The sequence below is a fragment of the Etheostoma spectabile genome, chromosome 6 (assembly GCF_008692095.1).
Source record: "Etheostoma spectabile isolate EspeVRDwgs_2016 chromosome 6, UIUC_Espe_1.0, whole genome shotgun sequence".
Lineage (NCBI taxonomy): Eukaryota > Metazoa > Chordata > Actinopteri > Perciformes > Percidae > Etheostoma > Etheostoma spectabile.
The window spans coordinates 18,467,851-18,489,639 of NC_045738.1; the positions used below are offsets into that span (position 1 = coordinate 18,467,851).

The 21,789-nt window shown below is 40.2% G+C and overlaps 1 protein-coding gene and 1 long non-coding RNA gene across 3 annotated transcripts in view; one reads left to right on the forward strand and one right to left on the reverse strand.

Moving 5' to 3' along the window:
* Positions 1–21,789, reverse strand: part of dgkb (diacylglycerol kinase, beta) — a 92,540-nt gene that overhangs the window by 38,936 nt on the left and 31,815 nt on the right. For both annotated transcript variants that reach the window (XM_032518148.1, XM_032518149.1), the window contains 13 exons: positions 20,279–20,328; positions 18,985–19,059; positions 18,652–18,771; positions 16,936–17,053; positions 16,206–16,294; positions 15,760–15,876; positions 15,378–15,476; positions 14,627–14,728; positions 8,569–8,642; positions 7,875–7,949; positions 3,631–3,716; positions 2,881–2,970; positions 2,270–2,430 (listed from right to left, as the gene is read on the reverse strand). In XM_032518148.1, the coding sequence (XP_032374039.1) occupies positions 2,270–2,430; positions 2,881–2,970; positions 3,631–3,716; positions 7,875–7,949; positions 8,569–8,642; positions 14,627–14,728; positions 15,378–15,476; positions 15,760–15,876; positions 16,206–16,294; positions 16,936–17,053; positions 18,652–18,771; positions 18,985–19,059; positions 20,279–20,328 (1,256 nt within the window). The remainder of the gene's footprint in view (positions 1–2,269; positions 2,431–2,880; positions 2,971–3,630; positions 3,717–7,874; positions 7,950–8,568; positions 8,643–14,626; positions 14,729–15,377; positions 15,477–15,759; positions 15,877–16,205; positions 16,295–16,935; positions 17,054–18,651; positions 18,772–18,984; positions 19,060–20,278; positions 20,329–21,789) is intronic.
* On the forward strand, positions 5,590–10,593 carry LOC116690926 (uncharacterized). Its single transcript, XR_004332391.1, has 3 exons — positions 5,590–6,013; positions 7,850–8,002; positions 10,370–10,593. It is a non-coding gene; the product is annotated as an uncharacterized LOC116690926 (long non-coding RNA).

Sequence of the window (21,789 nt, forward strand, 5' to 3'; positions counted from 1 at the left end):
GACATGACTCTGAGTTGTACTGAAAGTCTGTGGTGTATAAGCTGAACAGAAAAAGAGACAACACAGTCACCACCACATCAGACAGAACACGGTTCAGATGGACAAACTGTGGTCTGCCTGTCAGGTAGTCAGTGATCCAGGACACTGGGTGCACCAACACCCATCAGCTGCAGATGGGACAGCAGGCTTATGTTTAATCTGCTTTGCTTTACATTTGAATCCACCTCCACAACCCCGGCGTCTCCTCTGTAGGATTTCAGGCTTGGCCCCAGGACACGTCAACACAGCGCTATCAGCTGATCGCGTGTGTAAACAATAGTCCCGCTGCCTTGTGCGTAACTTGCAGTTACAAAAAAACGACCAAAGTAAGAATAGAACTAAGAGAAAAGTTCAGAAGTTGACAGAAGCCATTTCAACACAGAAGTTCTAAGTGACCATAAGAAAAGAAATGCACATAAAGACCAGTAAGTGACTAAAAAACACAACACACGGCTTGCGAGCCGGCCAAAGAGTAGTATGCTTTCTTTCTTGCCCTTTGTACTTTATCCACAACAAATGTACTAAATCCTTTTAAGAAATTATCTTTGAAACAAGTTTGTTTTTTTAGATTTATACTGTGAATTGAATGCACTCAAACATGGTGGATGTTGACAGACTTAATTCACACTAACCGCTTCCCCCTGTACACAACGCCATGTATTCAGCTCTGTAGACAGATGAGAGCCATTGTTCTCCTCTATCACAATGTTAACAAGACCTGTCTTCTAATATCCTCCAACATTGTCATTAGGGGCCCAGGCCTGAGGTGTTATTCAACTAACATTTGTAAGGCCATGCATCACTTATGTCTCTGCCACAGTCTGTACCAATCACACAACACCGAGTGGCTCCCTCCTCTGCCACCTGCAAATGTCAATTACCATATTTCCCCCTGACATTTATCAGTAATGGCCAACATGAGCTAACCGAAATCAGTGTCATTATGGTGGAGATGGACAGTGGGGAGGGGGGTGGGGTTTAACACCATGCAAAGACACAACAAGGCTTGTTTATCAACCAGAGGTGGTTGAGACTTGAGCACATCTCAATAAAGGCCTAACCAGAATGTGATCAAAACAAATAAATAGACTGATTATGCTCTTACTGCAGGCACTGTGTATTGTGTTTTTATTTAACCTTTAATAACAGAACCAAGAATTATTGACAGAGGGATTTTAATTGTCAGTACGTCAGTCCATCCATTTGTCTTTTTTCTGTTCAAGTTTGTATTTGGTTTAAGTTGTTTACTGGCACCTCTGTTGTTCTGTCACCATGATTACACGTAACTTTGGTGTGAATGGTTTGTGATACCAGTGTGCTTTGAAAAATCCTGCAAGGTTATATGACACAAAGAGGGGAAATCTGGCATTAATTGTATCTTTAAATACATGTTAAAAATATGAGTGGGACTTGCGAGAAGAGGTACTCCAGCTCCCGGTATACTGCTTTAGTTCCATAGATGATTTGTAGTTTTCTTGCCTCCGTGCATTGATTGTGGCCCTCGTCTCCTAACAGTATTCATTCAATGTGACCTTTAAAATGACTTTTAATTTAAAAGCAAAAAAACATTCCAGTTTTTTGAGTTTAATGTGATCTTCCTCTTTAAAAAATAAATAAATAAAATAAGGAAATTGGTAAACTGTTAACAACAGCAAACCATGAAGCACTGAACTCATAAAAGGAAAATTAGAGGTATCATCAGAGCTGGGTATTGTTCAAAATTATTCGATACTGGTACAGATACCACTACTGTCACTTCAATACCGGCCCCTAAACAAAACTTTTTCGATATAAATTTTCAAAAAGAAATTACAACTTTACACATTATGGCACAAATCTTTTAATCCATTTTTTAGCTCCTACTACGTGAGCCAGTCTCTGTGCATTACATCGAGTTTTCCCTGCATCACTCTACAACATGTAACGTTAGACAGTCAATCACAAGCATTATTATAGCTTCATAGAACTACGCTTATTGGCTCGCTGAGAATGAGATATACTCCTTAGGTATTGAAATTGGGTATTGAATGACGAGGCATTTTTCAATACTTGATACTTTAGAGGCAATTTGGTCGGTGCCTACAAAGTCTTGAAATTGGCACCCAGCCCTTGGTATGATCTTTTAATTTGTCAAGCAAAGACTGTATAATATATATACAACTTAAGATTCCTGTTCCCTTGGTCTCCTGCCTAATCAGTGCCATGAATACTGACTGTAAGTGTGACTCACCACTCCAATGGAAAAGTAGTTGTTGACGATATTGTAAGGCACCGGGTCCCCTCGCTCCTCCTTGTCTGTGGCTGTGACTTCAAACTTCCAGCGATCCAGCATCACCTCCGAACTGTTCTCGATGTCGCGCATGATCTTCAGTAGGCTCTCGCCCTCATAGCCTCAGGAGAACAAAACCACAAGTTGTGTGTTACAATGGGTGGAGAGCTTGTACTACTCGGCTGATGCCTTTTAATGACTTACGATAACATGAGTACAACACTACCTACAAGTTCTTCTTGGTTTGTTAATTTATCAAACTGGTATTTAAAGAAAAAAAGAGATTTATCCTTCAAATCAAAGCTACAGAAAAGCAAAAACTCCAAACGTGCTCTGGTTGCACCTTCTCAAATGTGAGGATTTGTTGCTTTTCTGTTTTAAATGAGTAAACTGGAAATCTTTGAGTTTGGGTTGGACAACATTTTTGTAGACAATTAATTATTCTAGAAAATAATCTGCAGATTATAGTAAAGGGTTATTGTATACAGTAGTATACTAACTATATGTGTGAATGTAATAAGGGGAGTTAAAGCCATGTATTTCACTGCAATGCATCTATTTTCTGTCAGTACCTCCTCCCCATCGCAGACATCTTGCCAGGTCGTTGCCCGTGCCAAGAGGAAGTATACACACGGGGGGGTTCCTGTCCAGGTTGGCCTTATCTGGAGCAGCGGGACAAACATCACAACACAATGCGAAACAAAGCCAAACCAAAAAATCAAACTCACTGCAAAGACTTGAAAAGAAAGCATCCATTTTGCAGCTCCACTTGTTAAAACTCCAAGTCAATATGAGCGTCCAGTTGTACAGTCTATTTCAAGACACGGTTATTACCTCTTTGTTTTGATTGATAAAAAATTGAGGCAATTTTTCAGAGCCAGAACAAGGAACACATCTAGACCAAATAGAGAAACCAGGTGATTTCCCCCCCACCCCCTCAAATGATGACTAGCATGTTGTTTTCCAACTCGCGTAATCATCCCATTTTACCACCCTTGAATACGCAGGCTCAGACGTAACGAAAGTGTTTATATACAAACCATAAAACACGCTTTACCATTTCAGGCTGAACAACAAGAGCTGCTGCTGGCTTTGAAAACTAATAAAAACAAATGCAATCTTGCCACAAAAAAATGGAAATGGAGTGTTTAAGTGCAACTCTCCTGCACGTTATTAGCACTTGGAGAAAGTATGAGTAAATATACTAAAGCACCCCAGGAGGGGTTGGGGGATTGTAATGAGTATAATCATTACATGGGACCAGATTCTTGATTATGTTGTGATGACATCAAATGTTATGAAATGTATAATACACCCTGTACCTATGAAGTCCAGGATCCAGCCCACAGTGCCGTCCCCTCCGCAGGCCAGCACTCTGAAATCTGGAACATCTCTGAAGAAGTTCAGCCTGCAAACAAACACAGCATGCTCTGCACATTACCTTTCTGTGTGTGTTTTGTACGTATATTGAACGATAAGCTGTCTTCTTTGAAACATTTCATGTGTATTAACAAATTCTCATCCCTCTGGTGAAACTTTATAATGTTTAACTCTATGTTTAGCTATTTTCAGTCGTGCCTGAAATGTACTATATACTGCATAGAAGGTTGAAGGGTTTAACCCTGCGTTTTGTGGAAATTAGCGGTACTTCCTCATTGGGGGTCTCACAGATGCTCACATTGCTATTTTTGTAATAATAATAACAATAATAGTGCATATTCTTCTATTGACCGTAGTAGGACCCAATATATGGAGAAGTATTTGCATGTTAATTCTTCTTTGTCACAAACTGACTTTGCACATTTGATGAAGGCGACAAAATACAGACATATACATACAATAAATCCATTATTTACACCAGATAAGGGAATATTTTTTTATTTTTTTATCTAGGTTCTATGGGCTAAGCAGAAACAAATATTTTGTTTCAGTTGTTTCTCAAAAAGAAATTATCAGACACAGTTTGTTACTGTTATAAAACTAACAGAATCCATGCAAACATCCGCTGGACATATGGAGCAGAGGAAAATGCATCTTAATAAAATATGTTTTTAAGCTGGCACCCTCTGTAACTCCAAAACAGAAGTAATGATTGTTTTTCTGTACAGGATCATGTTTAAAAACAATATAACATTATGAGTTTGTTTTTGAGCTGTTCAGGGTTAGAATTGGGACTTTTTTTTAAATCTTTTTTTAGCTTCTTTAATTCTATAAAGTGTTTTTATTATCAAAAGGTAATGCTTTAATCCAATTTGCTGTTTTTGACATATGCAATTTAGTCAATTTATCTTTTATAGTCCTGTTTCTGCGCTCAACCTGTCCTGAACTCTCCGGATGATACGGGATATAAAATGCCCATTTTATCCCTAGCGCTGCAGACAACAATTTGGTTATTTTAGCTGGAAACGCCGTCCATTGTCTGAGTCTATTTATCATGGTAAACCAAACCTTGGAATAATGTGTTCCATTAAACACTTAACTGTCTGTGCATTTTCTTTCCTTGTTGGAAATGCTTCAGGCTTCAGTGACTAGAAGATATGAAAATCCTTTGCATTTTTTCATATGTGTATAATCAATTTGTAAATATTGAAACGGTCACGTGGAACTAAATGTTCATGTTTTAGAGCCCTAAAATCCGGATTACACCTAGCACATATAAGACATCGCCTTACAAATTCCCTTGCCTAACTCTCTAACCCTGTTGCAAAGAAAATCTTTGAAATGTACATATATTGTCTCCATTCAATTGGGTTTTGTTGTAAATGTGGTTGCTCTGGAAGTGATTCAAAAGTTAAAATCAGTGTTGCTCTTTTAAGCTCTGAAGAAGACACGTTGCTGCTGAAATGTCACTTCATGGAATAGATTCTCCGCTGCATTCCCATCATTGTGAAGTGTTTCCTGCTTCCTTTTCAAGTATTTATAGTTGTTGTGCTCTCTCAAGTCATATTTTGTGACAAGGTATGAGTTTGCCCAAAACATTTTTTTTCAAATGAAAGATTTGTTCAGAAATTTAGGTTAATTGGGACATGTCAGCTTTTCTCAGACTTTCTTGACAATAAAGAAAGTGTTAAGTGTTCCCATTGTAGATCTGTGCGCGGTCATGAGCATTTCTTTGAGCCCACTGTCACTGAACACTGCAAACCCCCTCTAATCCCACAAAATAACACATGTCGCATTGACAATTATTCATTTGGCGAGCAAGCCTGCCTGTTCGAGGGCTAATTGGATCATAACAGGCAATGTTCAGTCCAACTTCTTCCGTTCCTTCACAATAACAAAGCCCTAACTGAATGAGCCAGCCTTCAAGCCTTGTATGGCGGGTAAATGATTCGCTCAATTACTCTCCAACTGGGACCGCAAACCATATTAGACGCAAAACAGACGGCCGCAAACATGAAAGGCAACTTTGGGGATGTTTAAATACCAAGAAACAAACACTTAATTTGCTGTAATTGCATTAGTGAGGCAGCTAATTGACAGCGGTGCGTGCGGCTGCTTCGGCCTGCAGTGTCCGACGCTGCCCGCTCACCTCTCTAATGTGTGCGGCCGTGCGTACACGTGACTAAATATTAACAAGGTTACAGCGGGGCAAGGTTATCTGGAATGCTGTCAGCTCTAAGGAAAAACTCTGGGTTCAGCTCTAGGCGAGGTTTCAGGCCACGTGCAGTGACATCAAGAGACAAGAGACAAAACAGTGGACATGAGGTCAGCCCCAAAAACTGCGTTGGAACAATCTGTAGCGCCAGTTTCTCGCACAGACCGTTGAAAACCCCATGGAGTGTTTGTTTTTGTACCCTGCGTGTGCTGCTGTGTATTTATTTTTTATAAGCCACAAAGAGTCTGTTTTTCAGATCTAATCAGATCCAAACAACGTGGTGGCACGGCAGAGATGCATTCCTGTATACTATGTACCACTGAAGTGATGAAGGAGCCTTATGCATGTAAATGATCCATTCATTTTCTTAATCACAGATGTGAACCATAGGAAACCCGATGCAGCCTGCACCTACAGCCTGCACAGAGCTCCTCGTCTGTATGCGTGATCACATGTGGTATGGTGAGAGTTTCACCCCTCGCCATCCGTAAGTCATCTGCGCCTCCGGCTCGCCGGTTTACATACACGCTAATGCATACTGAGCCGCTGCTCGTCCGAGGCTACAGCAGGATTAGTTATGTGTGAACTCACCTCATTTGTGTCTGTGCCGTGTGAGGAAGGCGAGTGAAGGCTCTAATATTAAAAAGGCTTCTCTTGCATGTGATGGTGGTTATTTTATGACAGCAACAACAGCCTGTTTGTGAGCAGAAGATCATTAGCCGATACTGTATGATTTGGCTTTTTTTCTATTTAGAGGTTTACACCAAACATAATTATTTAAAAATGCTACTTAATGCCAATAGGATTCTGCCTCAAAACTTTTCCATTTGAAGATCAATAGTTCATTTTTAAACAATTTTTCATCTTGCCACCTAATAAATTGCAATTTGTTTTGCAGTGCATTTCTTCACTGGTTTGTGTATTTTTAGATAAAGTAAAATAAGGTATAGGAAATGCACCAATGTGTCTTTAATGTATTTTGCTAAACCTAAAACCACTCATATAGTGTGTAACATGCATCTTTGAAGAGTGAACTGAGAAAATAAGAATATCTTTTAATTTAAGTTTTGTTTTCCACATGCACACAGTTGTTAATAAGCAGTATTTGTATATGTAGTATTTGATCCATAACACCTTTTTTTTTTAATAACTCAGAAAATGGACATCGTGACTTCGACAAACTTAAAAGATTGGTTCACATTTTTAAAGACTGTACTTAAACTTTAAACCTGTTTTCGTTTCCTGTAATCATTTTATCCTGTTCATAGTGGCCATGATGGTGAATGTCCTCCCTTGAAAAATTGCCCACGTAAGTCTCCAGCGGTCGAGCAGTTATGACGGGAGCAAAGCAGGAAGTTAGGTGACGAAGTAGAAAAGCATCAAATTTCAGAAAAAGGAAGTAGGTTGAGGTGGTGGATGGGTCAAACAACACAGGAGACCAGTGTTCGTGTCCTGGCTTAATGTAGGTTAAGGTGCCAGAATCCCTGATTCAATCTCTTTTTAAAAAGAGCTTTGTCTGTTGGTGTTTGCTTCATATATTGTTTTGACGCTATGTCGAGTCATTTTTATAGCTACCTCTCGCATGCTTACAATCTGGCACCTGGTTGCTGAGTTTTGATAGAGGTAGACGCCCAGAAAATACAGGCACATGACAGGGTTTCTGCAGATACAGACGCCACCAACACACGTCTAATGGCCTTAAGTGATGATTGAGAGGAATTACTTTTGTATAAATTGTTTTTTTGGGGGGGGGGAAATCCTACTCACTGTGCGTTTATGTACTTGTACATGTATACATGAGAACTGCTTAATTGACAGTATGAATAGAAGGAATGATTACAGCAAGAACAAACTTTAAAAAAAATATACTGTATATACTCTATGTGCAACTGACTATTGTTTTAAACCTATCCTTGACGTGATCTTTCCCTGTTTGATCCATATAGTCTATGATTTGAACACAGGACCTACCCTGGCATGGGTCCATTCTTGGCCAGGTTGTACACTTGTCTCGGGTTCAGAAGATACTGGAACTTTCTGTAAATCCTGCAGGAGTGAACATGCAGAGAGATCAGAAAACATCACCAAGACAACAAACGGTACACTCACAATGCAAACATCTAATTCAAATATCCCGGATTATGTAGAAATGTGGATTCAGTGTCCAATTTTATCCTGTAAGCGCCGACGCAGACCAGCGTCCAATCAGAGCGTGACAAGGCAGTGGACTGGGCAGCGGGGTGGGACATACCCAAAGTCCCCTCGAGGAAAAACCATTAGAAAGACTAATTCATTTTAATTTCAATTTCATTATATCAACTGGCTGAAGTCATATTTTGATCTCATAATTTAAACAAATGAGGGCCGGCGTAATAAGAAGTGAATGAATATGTTTCAGTAATAACCCAATTAGCCCTGGGTTAAAGAAGGGGGACCAGCCAGGGACGTGACAAAGAGGAGAGTGTCTGTGGACAGGAGAGAGGGGGACGTATGAGCTGACGGCGAAGGTGGTCGGCGCTTTAGGTTCATGTTGTTGTATTTTTATTTGACAAAGTAAGCCTAAAGCACTTGGCAGCCAGAGGCCATGCTGCTGCCTTCCCTCTGCGGCTGAGGAGCGGGGCTTCAGAGGCTTCTTGTAGCATGTTGAGACAGATTGTGTACTTACCTCTCTCCTTGCTTCCCCCCGCTCTTCGGATTGACAAACACTAACAGAGGATGAGTGCCCTCTATTGTTGTGATCTGAATGGGAGATGTCAAAACAAACTGTTGGTGTTTGGAGACTGCAGGATGCTTCACAGGAATTCACTTTCAAGCCATACCCCTCGGACATTTTATCGAGTCTATACTGCACTTTCAAGCAATACCAGTCATTGGATTCATTTCATCATTTTCCTGTTACATTGCAGAGGTGCACAAGTGGCATCTGGGTACAGCAAAGTGTGGGCGCTCCTCCATTCTTTGCCCAAGTCCAAATTTAATCCTGTGTTAATTATAATATCTAATTATAAAGCAGAACAGTGATGAAACCCCAAGTAAATGTATTTCTAAAAATCCCATGAATGTTCCCTTTAAGTTGATTTTTTGATCAGCGGTTGAAGTATATTAAATTGATTCCATGAAAGGACCAAAACCAACTATTTGTCAGTTTGTACGTCGATACTTTCTGACTTCCCTACCCTCTCATCTCCAGAGTCATTCTTACTGAAGACTCATATCTGTAAAAACAGATAACTAATATATAGATTTTTTAAAGGCTTTGTAATTTCCTAAAGCACTGTAGCACTGTAGTTTTTTTTAATTTATCAAGCGTTACTCAAACAAGAGTAAATAATAAATTCTTGCGGACTTTTGTGTACCCTGGTGAGTATAGGACGGTGTGTGTGATTCAAGATAAACTACAGTACAGTGTTTGTGTTCAGCTTAATGAAGAAACATGGCAGCCAGTGCAACAGTGTGGCTCATTGATGTGTGTTCAATAATTTTAGGACAAAAATGGATCTCTAGGATACAATTGGAGAAGATATATCAGGCTTTGGATAGACACACACAATACTGTTTGTGCAATCAATTGTTGACAAAAAGAAAAATTAAGAATATTGCCATCAAAATGTATGACACTAAGTAAATATTATTCTTTTGCTCCAGTTTTTACCAGATATAAAGGTATTTCTAGTGGATGATTTGGAATGTAGGCCTGGTTTTAGTAAGCAGACAGCCATGAGTATAAAGTACTGTAAAAATCAGTGTTTTGATTGGCTGAGAGATAGATGGTTGATCTATCTCTCAGCCAATCAAAACACTGATACATTACACAAATTACTATAAAAATATGGGATTTTTCTTACAGTGATAGATCGTTCTTCCTAAATATAGTGCAATACTGTAAATGTTGAGGCATCTGAGGAAATAATTATTAACATCAAGCTACTGTACAAATTTACTGTATAGTGCAGTATTTTTTTGTTTTTTAGTTGCCAAGTCCACCCACAACTCTTTTAAAATCACGTGGCATCAAGTCCCCACCACTTCATTAAGAGAGTAATCGGAAAAATATAATATTACACCTGAGATTTAATGCAAAGAAGAACTAAGAAGAGGAGAAAAGAGAGAAAAAAAGAGAAATTTTCCTGATTGTGAGTGACTCTGGTTGGCGCGCATCACCTGCTTGGCTCACATATTACACATCGCACATCCTCAGCCATCCTGCTGCTAAAGGTAATTTAACAAGGTAATTGTGTTCTTATAAAATTCACCTTATGCCTGGTTTATCATTGTGGGTTGAACTTGCAAGCATTTTTTGCAAGCGTGCACCGTAATGGCTAGCTGGTAGGCTAGCTAAACTCTTACCAGTGTAAAGAGTTGCATGCTGAATTATTTGATCTGTATTGCCCAAAGGATAAGAAATTAATATCCAGGTCTTAATTACTTTGATAATCTAATATCTTACATGCTTTCTACATTTTTAGGCGCTTCCTTGGAATCAACCCTGAGAGTTGAACAAAGGCCACCCAAGAGAAGGTGGTGTCCAAAAGGACGGGGAGGCTGGTCCATGAAAAGGCAGCTAGTGTGTGAATCCCCATGTGGCAACTCTCATCAAAAACTTCTTGGACTTTGAGTGGGGCTACATGTAGCCGACAACCTATTACCACATGATGTTCATGTTCTTCAGTTAAGTTCTGTTCTGTCAAATTGTGCATTAAATAAAATGTGTTATCTGAATGTTTTTTTTAAACAAATGTATTTTTGTATGACGATATAAGCCTGAGTAATTTTCATGTTTTTTTATAGATTAAATCCAAATGACAAATTTCCAAATTACATTCTCTGTAAATGTATTAGTTGTGTCAGATTGTTGATTGGCTTGAATAAAAGCTTAATAGAGCCAAACGCCATTTCTTCATGAAGACATTTTTATATTAAGCAATTTTGAATGAAGGGTTGTCATTTTGAAATGTAAAATTTTTAAATAATATGTTTTAGCCGTGTTATACTGTAAAGATCATGTTCAATGGTGCTTTTAAAATACATTTTTTAGTAATAAGTTGGAACACTAAATAACAGAATAATGGCAAACAAGTAGATAACATAATCTTAGCATAAAGCTTTCCATTTATAAAGCGCAGTACCATAACAAACTTTACAGCTACAAACTGTTATACTTTACAGTAGGTATACTGTAGAATTACAGCAAAGAGCAGGTAAATGTAGCTGCCAGTATTTTACTGTAAAGCTTATTTATGCAGCACAGTACTATAAAATGTTTTACAGTAACACACTGTTATAAATTAATGTAGGTTCACTGTAACATTACAGTAATTTAACAGGGAAATTTATACTCTTATAAATCATGATTTACAATTCAGTTGCAATAGTTATTTGTCACCGCTTCCTAATTGGCAGGGCAATTGTCTCATGTGACGTGGGCAAAGGATTTTCTCTGAGCGGCAGTGGACAGACACAACCTGCCGTGCCGGAGGCCGAACTCACAGAGTGCCACATAAACAGGCTCTAATCCAGCGGCCCCCTGTGTGAATCGCTCCTTGTGCAGTTCGCCTGCGATAACTCGCCCAAGTGCTCTCCCTGACACAGATGAAGCGCTTAACTACCCCTGTCTGCTATCCCAGCAGGCCAAGGGTGAATTAATGAGCTCCCTGTCCAGTCCAGAGTGATCCATTACTTCCTGTAATTATAAATAATAATCTTGATTATTATGCTGGTTAGCCGGCGAGAGGCATAGATGGATGTGCCTGGGATATGATTCATCATATTTCTCTTCCAGCCACGCGGAGACGAGCAGTCGCCACAGACAGCGGCAGGTTTCCATCGCCAGCATGCTGGCTGACAGATATTAGAGAGGATCTGGGGGACGAGGCTCTGCTGTATAATACTGATTACCAGCAGGGCCTGCAGAGCCTTATCATATGTCCCAAGATCAACTGCAGAGGTTCATTTCAAAATAAAGGTCTGATGTATTGATACTCTCTTCAAACTGTTAAGGCTAGAGGTTTACAATTGGTGCAGAATGCAGCAGCAAGCCCTCTAGCACATCTATCCAGTCATTGTCACTCTTCATATATGTTTTAAAACTTAATTTTAAGAATCTGTTGAGTACTTTCAAATCCCTGCATGGTCTGGCTTCACTTTACAGTTTAGATGTTTTAACACTTTATTTGACGCTTTATAAGACGTTTCAGATCTGACAATCAGATTTTGTGAAAAGTCCAGCCTTAAGACAAAAGTTGTAGGGCTGCACAATTAATTTCTAGATGTAGACAGTCACAGAGGACAGAGTAACGTGAGGAAAATTCCACAACAGATAGCAGTCAGTAATACGTTGGTCTCAAGGTTTACCAGTTTACCAGTAAATGCAACATTTTGTCCCATCTGTGTTGTTTTTCAGACAACAGCAGTGACCAGTGCTAGTTTGTGTCTGTCCGCTCACAGGGCTCTAGGGTGCTAGTTAGTGTCTGTTAGCTCACAGGGCTCTAGGGTGCTAGTTAGTGTCTGTCCGCTCACAGGGCTCCAAGGTGCTAGTTAGTGTCTGTTAGCTCACAGAGCTCCAGGGTGCTAGTTAGTGTCTGTTAGCTCACGGGGCTTCAGGGTGCTAGTTTGTGTCTGTCCGCTCACAGGGCTCTAGGGTGCTAGTTAGTGTCTGTTAGCTCACAGGGCTCTAGGGTGCTAGTTAGTGTCTGTTAGCTCACAGGGCTTTAGGGTGCTAGTTTGTGTCTGTCCGCTCACAGGGCTCTAGGGTGCTAGTTAGTGTCTGTTAGCTCACAGGGCTCTAGGGTGCTAGTTAGTGTCTGTTAGCTCACAGGGCTCTAGGGTGCTAGTTAGTGTCTGTCCGCTCACAGGGCTCTAGGGTGCTAGTTTGTGTCTGTTAGCTCACAGAGCTCTAGGGTGCTAGTTAGTGTCTGTTAGCTCACAGAGCTCTAGGGTGCGACTAACATTTTTCCTGTAGGTCGCACCGGTGCACCTAACGTCCTCGTATCCGCTGCCTCTCCACTAACAAAGCAATGTTGTTTATATCGATATGGTTTAATGTTGCGTTACATGACCCATTTCTTCTGTGAAGCTGTGCTTGTGTCTGGATCTCTCCTCTTACTCTCCGTGCACCCCCACCCCCCTTCACTCACACACGGCTCCTCAGCAACATGAAGAATCACAGCGGCGACAGTGCTGGATCACACTTCTGACATTTGTCAACAGGTTTCATTGTTACTAACACAGCTGTATATTTTTAAGCATGAGAGGCAAACATGTATTTGTACCATTGTTTCCGCTGGTAACTCTGCTATTGCGGCCGCCACGGCGAGACACAGAAGAAGTTATTGAATGCAACTAACTTCAGTTTGTTGAGTAATAGCGTGTGAGACGGAGCCTGCTGGACCTGCAATAGATGTGACCCATGGCCAGAATATCATAGTTCATAAAAATGCAGCGAAGTGACGATCCAGACATTTCATCCACACCATGTGTGTAACTCCTTTTCCTCTCCACCTTTGGACCCGTGCTGGACCCATTGATAATGAGTCAGCCGTCACTCTGTGAGTAGCATTCGCTTCAGTCCATCACACTCCCACTCTCTCCCTAGCTCTTTTAATCAGTTATTGTTAAAAACAAGAGAAGGAGCATTTTTTTTTTTATATATATCCTAGGCTATTTATTTCAGATAATTTTCATTTACAAGTGTTGCAGCTGTATATGTACAACGTACAACTTCAACATAAGAGGAGTGAAGCACAATATGGATGTGAAAGCAGTTATAAATAGTTATAACACTAGATTTTTGTTGTACCGCACATTGCTGCAGATCCTGTTTTCACCCTGTGTGTTTAGGTCTCTGTTTTAGCTACAGAGTGAGACATCTCTATGCTATCTTTGTTCGGAGTTGCACATGTGCAGTAGCTAGGTAAGTTCACATCAGCTAGATAAATCCAACTTTGGTCGGTCCAAGGCAGGATTAGCTGGGAGACTTCTTCTAAACGAGGGGCACTTGTGGAATACCTGGGACATGGAAGTAGTTCTTTTGGAGATTGTGGTGAACTAGTGTATGTTGTAGTAGTGTTTTGCCATTGAGAACGAGGTAGCAGGCTAGTGCTAGCATGTGCTACGGGTTAGACACCTCGTCTCGGCTAGTTACGTAGAAAGCGGTGGAGATTTTGAACAGCTCACCCGGAGACTGAAGGCAGAGAACATTCAGAAACCTGTATCTCACTCAAAACAGCATGGATAGTTGTTTTCCCAAGTTTTTATGCGTGTGAAAGCACCAGACACACAAAATAACACCCCAAATCCCAGAAAAAGTGAATTTTTTCATAATACGGGCACTTTAAAACCCAATATGTGCACAGTAGACTGGCATGTTAGAACTTTTTAATTGTTTATAACATTGAATCTCAATCCCTGAGATTCTGGTTGCATTCTACAGTACCTTGTGAGCACCTGTGAAGCACCTCGTTGCTCTGGTTTTAAGTTTACGTACGTACTTACTTACCAACCATGGCTTATTGTTGTGACTCATTTTACAACTTAAAATTTATGAATTTAAAATCGAGAAATGTAACAAGATCTGATTAAATATGTCCAGGCTGTACATCAATTTAGGAAATGTTATTTTATCTAAAGGTTTTGGAAATTTTAAAAGTTGTTTCTGAAATTCAAGTTGCAGATTCTTTTCCCACCAGAAAACATTTAGATCAATATTGAAAAAAACAACAACTCACCTGCAGTCCTTGGCCATCCACTGTGACCGAGTTGGCTCGCTGCATCTTCCCCCGGCTCGACTGGCTGGACCGGGAGTCTTTCCTGAGCGTCGATTGCCTTTCCTGGGGTCAAAGGTCAAACAGCAAGGTCATTAGAGGATCTAGGGTGGTTTCCACTCTTATGATTTATGACACAAATCTAAAGGAAGTTATGGTACTTTAATAACTCTTTGTCCTGCTTTTACTTCATTTGGATAATTCTGAAAACTCAAGATGTGCATTTGTATTGAAACCGTCTATTGTTCATGCTTTTTGTCACGTGTTACAGTAGTAACCAGGGTTGTAACCAGGGCTGTGTACTGTTGATATCTGCTCTGTTTTGATAAAACCTGCAGAAAAGAAGACATGCTATACTCCGATAAATAAATAAATCCTTAAAAAAGCTTAAGACTTGACTGTAGCATGTTGCCTTTTTGGCCATGTCTGAAAAAAATGTTAGGAAACATTTTCCCCAATCCATATAATGATACCAGGCAACTTCAATCAGTCAAAACGATGGTAAATCTATGTTTTAGAGTTACTTAATGAGAAATTTTAGGTGCAGTCTTTGCAGTCTACTGAAATAGACTTAGAAATAGTACCATTTAAAAAAAATGTCAGAGCTCAGTGGGAGAACACAGGCTGATGATTGCATCCTCAGATAACACAGCGTCAAACAAGGTTAGCCTCACCCAGCCACGGGACCGCTGACCAGAGAGGAGTGAAGTCTTACCAGGACGACGGGGCAGATTGAGTTTGGGGGCAGGATGTGATCCTTCAGGGGTCCACAGTCACACTCAGGTTTCAAATGGGAGGCACACTTGTTATGGAGCTGAAGGAGGTGGAAGTTGTTATTTACAGTCAACTTTTGACAGTAACAGTACATTTTAAGGTGCTCATCTTTAGCTATATGCTCAGACATTATTTGCATTACACGTTTTACGGCTTCTATTTCATTTTCTATTAACCTTCAAACACAAACAAGTGTTTTCTGGGTGTAAATTGGTGGGATGACTTGTGAGATAGCCGAGGTGCTAAAACGAAACCCTAAAAAAAACAAGAAGCAGTGGGAATATAATGAGAAGGTGGCTGCCTCTCCTCGGGTGGCGGCTTACCGTGATTTGACACCACACACAGTGGAGCCCAGTCAGGCCCTGGTAACACTTAACGGTTTTGTGACACTTGTCACACTTGGTGGGGCAGTTCCCTTCCACCCAGAAATGATGCATTACCTGCAGAGAGAGGGAGAGACAGCATACAGGGAGGGAAAGAAGTGAGAAAAGAAACATGGTGCAGAAAAACAAGATGTATACAAAGGCTCAAGTGACACAACAATTAAAGAAAGCAAGAAGGGGGGAAAAAAGCACAGCAGAGAATCAGAAAGACAAAGCAAATGATGTTGTCTGTGTCTTTAAACCAGGCTTGTCCTGGTAATTAGCTATGCTTAGTAGCAGAATGAGTTGTTTTAATTTCATTAGAAGACAAGAAGCCCTCATCCTAAGCCCCATGGAGCATCGCTGATCCAAGCGTGCCGACTGGCAAAAACTCCAATTGGACGCACCTCTGTGTTTTTCTTGGACTTGACATAGGTTTTGATGCAAGACGGTGGAGCCCGAGCCACACAGCGCTCATGGACTGTGTACTTGCAAACTGGGAGAAAAAAAAATGCAATTTAAGACTTTCAACAAGGAAAAGACAGATCACAGAGGGAAAAAAATACATACTTTTCATTCAGTTATAAGGGTTATACACTCAGGAATGTAATGTGTTTGTGAAAGCTGTACTGAAGGTGCTTGTGGCCAATATTTTGTGAAAAACAGCTTTTGTGAAGAGTGTAGAGTTGGTGCACTATAGAAACAAAGGATTATAGCTAAAACACAAGCAAAATGTATACTTTCAGACTTATAAAAAGTAACTACTACAACTACTACTTTACCACTGTGGTAGTTGGCTCTTTTTTCACAGCTGAAATTTTGAGGTGATGTGTATTGTTTGAATTTTTAGCATTTCATATCAAAAAAGCCTCTTTAAAACAGCTTTTAAGACCATCATTTGACACTGACGACTATTGGCTTAATCTCAGACCAATTACAGTGCATACTTCTTTATATGGCCAGGTGGAAAATAAGATGGCAATATATGAACGTAAATGTGACCCCAGAGTTACATCCATAATATCGTCACTGTAACACATGAACAGACAACACCGGCCCAGTTGATGTGTCTGTACGTTATCTGTCTGCGCCAATCAATGCATCTGTGGAACCCTTCATGGTAAGTGAATTACTCACATGAGCAGCACAGTCCCTGCTTCCCTAGTCCAATTAGCATGTTGAGACACAGGTTACAGTAGGCCGGCTTGTTGAAGTGCTTCAGTCTCCACACATGTTGCCCGTCATCTTTAACATTCTGCAGTAACAGAAACATCTAATAATTAATTAATTTTATGACTAACTGCTGCTTTACAGTATTTTATATTCCGGAGGGAATCATTTGACGGAGTTGGCTCGTGGGTTGTCTCACTAGTTTTAGTTTTATTTGTGTCCAGCTGTGTTTTCCAAATGCAGTAAAGACTGAGGACACGTTTTGCTGTCTTCTCTTTTTAGTAATATTCATTCATAAAAAAACGACATTTGGTAGGGATGTTTGCTGAAACTGGTCAAATGGTTCCATCTAGTGGAAGCATGACAAACTGAAGGCAAACCTGATGGCGCTCTAATTAGTTTGGGGATCACACGGTAGCAGCAGGGATACACACGTGTAAGGTTGTTCTCAGGAAACCGCTGTGGAGTGGGGGAGCCGTTACGAGATCGTTTATGAATAGCAGAAAATGGATTAGTAATGATGAGGAATGTCTTTTGCTTATATTCACTGCCTATGGTTTGTTTCAGAATATAACATGCAGTAGCACAGCCCAGACGGAAACATACATTCCCATTTTAAATTCTAGTAATCTAGCTGACACTATGTACCACAGTCATTCATTCATAGTGAGCTGTTAGAGTTCCTTAGTGACCTTAGAGTGATTAGTATAATCATCCTGCAGAAATAAATTGAAGTAACAAAAAAGAGCTGAGGAAAGGACTGATAAAGTCAATTTACACTTTAGAATTTACACACCATATTTGACTGAGCGCCGTTATCATCAGCCTCACACTTTACCCCTTAGTTTAATACACGTACGGTGTGGCAGTTGTTAAGCAAGGAGAGAAATTCAACAATTTAAACCTCTCTAATGGCAATCATGAAAGCATTATCTAGTGTGCAGACTTTATTTTATGTTCTTTTGTCCAGCAGATGTGCTTTTGTAAAACATTTAGACACTGAAAGGAACCTTAAGTGGTTATAACCTAGACTTGGATTACTTTAAGAGTAGTGTTACTTTTTTAGCCACACTGGGCTCTAAGTATGCCATGAAATGTTGGTCTGTCCCTTCCACATTGAAATATCTCATAAACCATCAGATGGATTGCAATGACATTATGTACAGCTGTTCACGATGCCCAGAGGATCAATGCTAAAGTCAAACTCTGACTTCATCTAGCGCCACTAGGAGGTTGACATTTGTGTTTTTGAGTGAAATGTCAAATATTCAATGGATTGCCATAGTATTTGGTTAATTCGCCAGTCAGGATGAATTCTGAATAACTTGAGCGATCCCTTAACTTTTCATGTAGCACAAAAAAAAAATGATTTCTCTAATACTTCTGTTTAAAACTAAATACCTGCAGAAATAATGATGTTTCTCATCAGCCGTTGTTGCTAAAATGATGAACCGAGTATGTGAATATGGTAATAAAAACACACGAGTTGAGTATTACAGATACAGTATATCTTAGGTTGACTATACATGTTTGCTATTTTTTGTTTTTGTTCATGTTGACTGCAAATCAATTAAGGTTCTCCAGTTTTTCCAATTGAAATTACCATTTTAAAACTTTCTTTCTAGGTGCATTACAAGTGGCCGGTGTCACCAGAAAATGGAAGTGGTGTCTCTGTGGACTCACCGTCTCCAGGCCCAGCAAGACCAGCAGTGGGATGGTGGTCATGCCTCCCTGGATCCACTCCCCCAGTGACACTGTACCATCGTGATCGTAGTCGATCTCCCGCATCATATCTTGGAGGATCTACAGTAAAAACACAGACAGACATCAAGATAAGAAGTGTACAATCTTAATTCTAATACTGAATTTTCAGGCCCATCTTCAATTTCTTTCAGGGTCATCATTTAGTGTTAAAGTTCAGTCACAAAAGTGTCATCATTGTGGGAAAAACAAGCCAAGAGGGTTGCTTCTATTAAATTCATATCCTTTCCGTTAACTAGGTGAAATGTCTCTTACTGGTTTCAGCTCGGTCACATCCCATTCCAGGTACTCGGCTACATGCATCATCTGGGAGATAATGTGCTCCAGCTCCTGCGGTGAGGCCACAGACAGTCAATTACAGGCACAAAAATACTGTATTTACCTTTCTGTATATTGCAGCCTTACAAGCTGATGTCGCTAAGTGTCTTTGGCGTGAATAGACTGATAGACGGCGTGTAATAACAGGTTGGGAATGTCATTCTTCCGCACAGAAGAGTTGTGCAGAGAAAAACAAAGGCAGCGTGGGAAGCGCTCCGAGGCTGATGGTTTAATTACAATGGTTGCTTTGGGGGGGGGGGGGGGGAATAGAGGGTGATATTACCCAGTGGGATACTGAATCACTATAATGCACTTGGGACTTATTTAAGATGTTGAGAACAAATCATGAGTTCACACTGTTTTATTTTCTCTGAAATCTGGGTCACACTAAATTAATATCTACTTTTTTGTATGCTCGTCCTCTTTTCCTTGTTCTCCCTCTCCCAGTCAATAATGGGAAACTAATAATGGGATACATTACAAAACCTCTCCACCCACTTCACCCTTGTCCTCAATTCCAACCCCCCCCCCCCCCCCCCTCCCACTCATGTACCTATAAGCACTGGTGGGCTTTCATTCATAAATATAACGCCCAACTTTTCATCATCCATCCATCCACGTGTTGATGTATTACATGCACAGAATGGGAGCAAACTGATTACACATTTGTATTATTTACCCCTACGATACTTACATGCAGTAGTACATTTGTATATTGTGCTTATTAAAAAGTACACAAACACATGGAGCTGATATAAGTGACCGATCAACAGAATAATAATCTGCCATTTTGGTGATTGATTGATCGTTTATATAATTGTTGAAGGAAAACACTAGTTTCAGCTCCTCCATTGAGATAATGAATAGAATATCTTTGGGTTTTGACTGTTTGACAGTTTGATGAAAATACCTTAGGATTTAGGACATTTTGACCGCCATCTTTTACAGTTTTCTGACATTTTGTAATTCAAATGATTAATCTAGAATATAATCATCAGATGGTTAGCATAACTGTTAGACAGCATTACACCTCCTCTTATAACTGTACTTTCTGTCTTGAGTACACACATAAAATAAAAATCATTACAAAAGACTTAAGTGATTTTTAAATATTTAAAAGTAAAACAAAAACACTTCAGCAACATATCTGTGGGCGCTATGAGCTTCAATTTCACCTTTTTGAACAAAGAATTTCAGGGGGAAGTTGTTCTTAAAGAGGAGAAATATTTACCGAGCTGTCCAAAGACCCGTTTCCATCAGTGTCATAGAGGCGAAACATAACTGTGGAGAGAAAAGGACTAAATGTCAAGCTACAGCATTTACACCCTGCACTCTCCACCCTTCTCATCCTTTGAAGTGAACATTAAACGCAGTTATTGGCAGCAGAAGCCAGAGCACTCACTGCTCCCTTTATTTCCCTGTGTACCTCACTGCATGCAAATACAAAGCAAAACCTGAATCTAGGCAGTAGTGAGCATCTGATTGTTGCAACTTTAAGTGTCCCCCAATTACCACTCAAAGGCGTCACCATGGAAACAGACAGCTCCCGCATCCCAGCGGAGATTGGCTCTTCCTCTTACATCACGGTGATGCGTCTGAACGTAACAGAACCATGACAACAACAAATACATGACCTGGCTGCAGATCATTTCTTTACAAATTTCAATAATTAGGAGGTGCTCTAACCCACCGCTGCCCCACCCCCACCCACGGGCCTACCATATGAGCGCGGTTGAGGTGCAGCAGAGGGCGGGTTGACGTCAGATGGTGGTTCGTCAGGCCACTTATGAAGAGGTAAGTGCCAGTTTTCTGAGGGGGTGTGGGTTTTTTTCGGGGGGGGGGGAAAGAATGGGTGGAGTGATGCTGGTGTTGGTGGGAAGCTGGTGGTGTCAAAAGGAGGTGATTGTGGTGACCCAAAAAAGGTCCCACAGGAGGTAATAAAGTTTCCTCCGTAACTATGACTCACGAAAGAGAAAAACTCCCCTAAATCTCTAAAAAAAACAAATCATTTTAGGAAGAGATTTACAATTTCCCTTAAAACTGAGATGAAATATAAGACATAACATTGTCTCAGCAGGGTTTAAGGGTTTGTATTGAATCAAATTGAAATGATTGTTTATTATTTCAATAAGAAAGTTCCTAAATAGTTTCAGAGAAAACCAGTAGTCTTCTAATGGGTTCTAATAAAAGAGATCTTTTTCCTGTGAAATTGATTGGGAAGGATCGTGATCATATTTTAATTAGAGTCAATATTCATACACAAATTGCTATTAAAAGAGTTTTGATAAGATGCATCTTATTTTGTTCGCCGTCATCTCAAAAACCTTTCATTTTCAATTTCCAGGTGATTTGTAAACTTTATGAAAACCCATTCATGAGCTTACAAGACTATTTGTTGAAACTAATTATGGCTGCTTAACACCGACATACAGTGAGGGGAAAAACATATTTGATCTCCTTTTGTAAATTGCTTCTTCAGCCACTCAGTTGTTGCCTTGGTCGTGTGTTTTGGGTCATTGTCATGCTGGAATACCCATCCATGGGAAGGAGGTTCTCACCCAAGATTTGACGGTACATGGCCCCGTCCATCATCCCTTTGATGTAATGAAGTTGTCCTGTCCACTTAGCAGAAAAACACGCCAAAAGCATAATGTTTCCACCTCCATGTTTGAAGGTGGAGATGGTGTTCTTGGGGTCAGCATTCCTCTTCCTCCAAACACGGCGAGTTGAGTTGATGCCAAA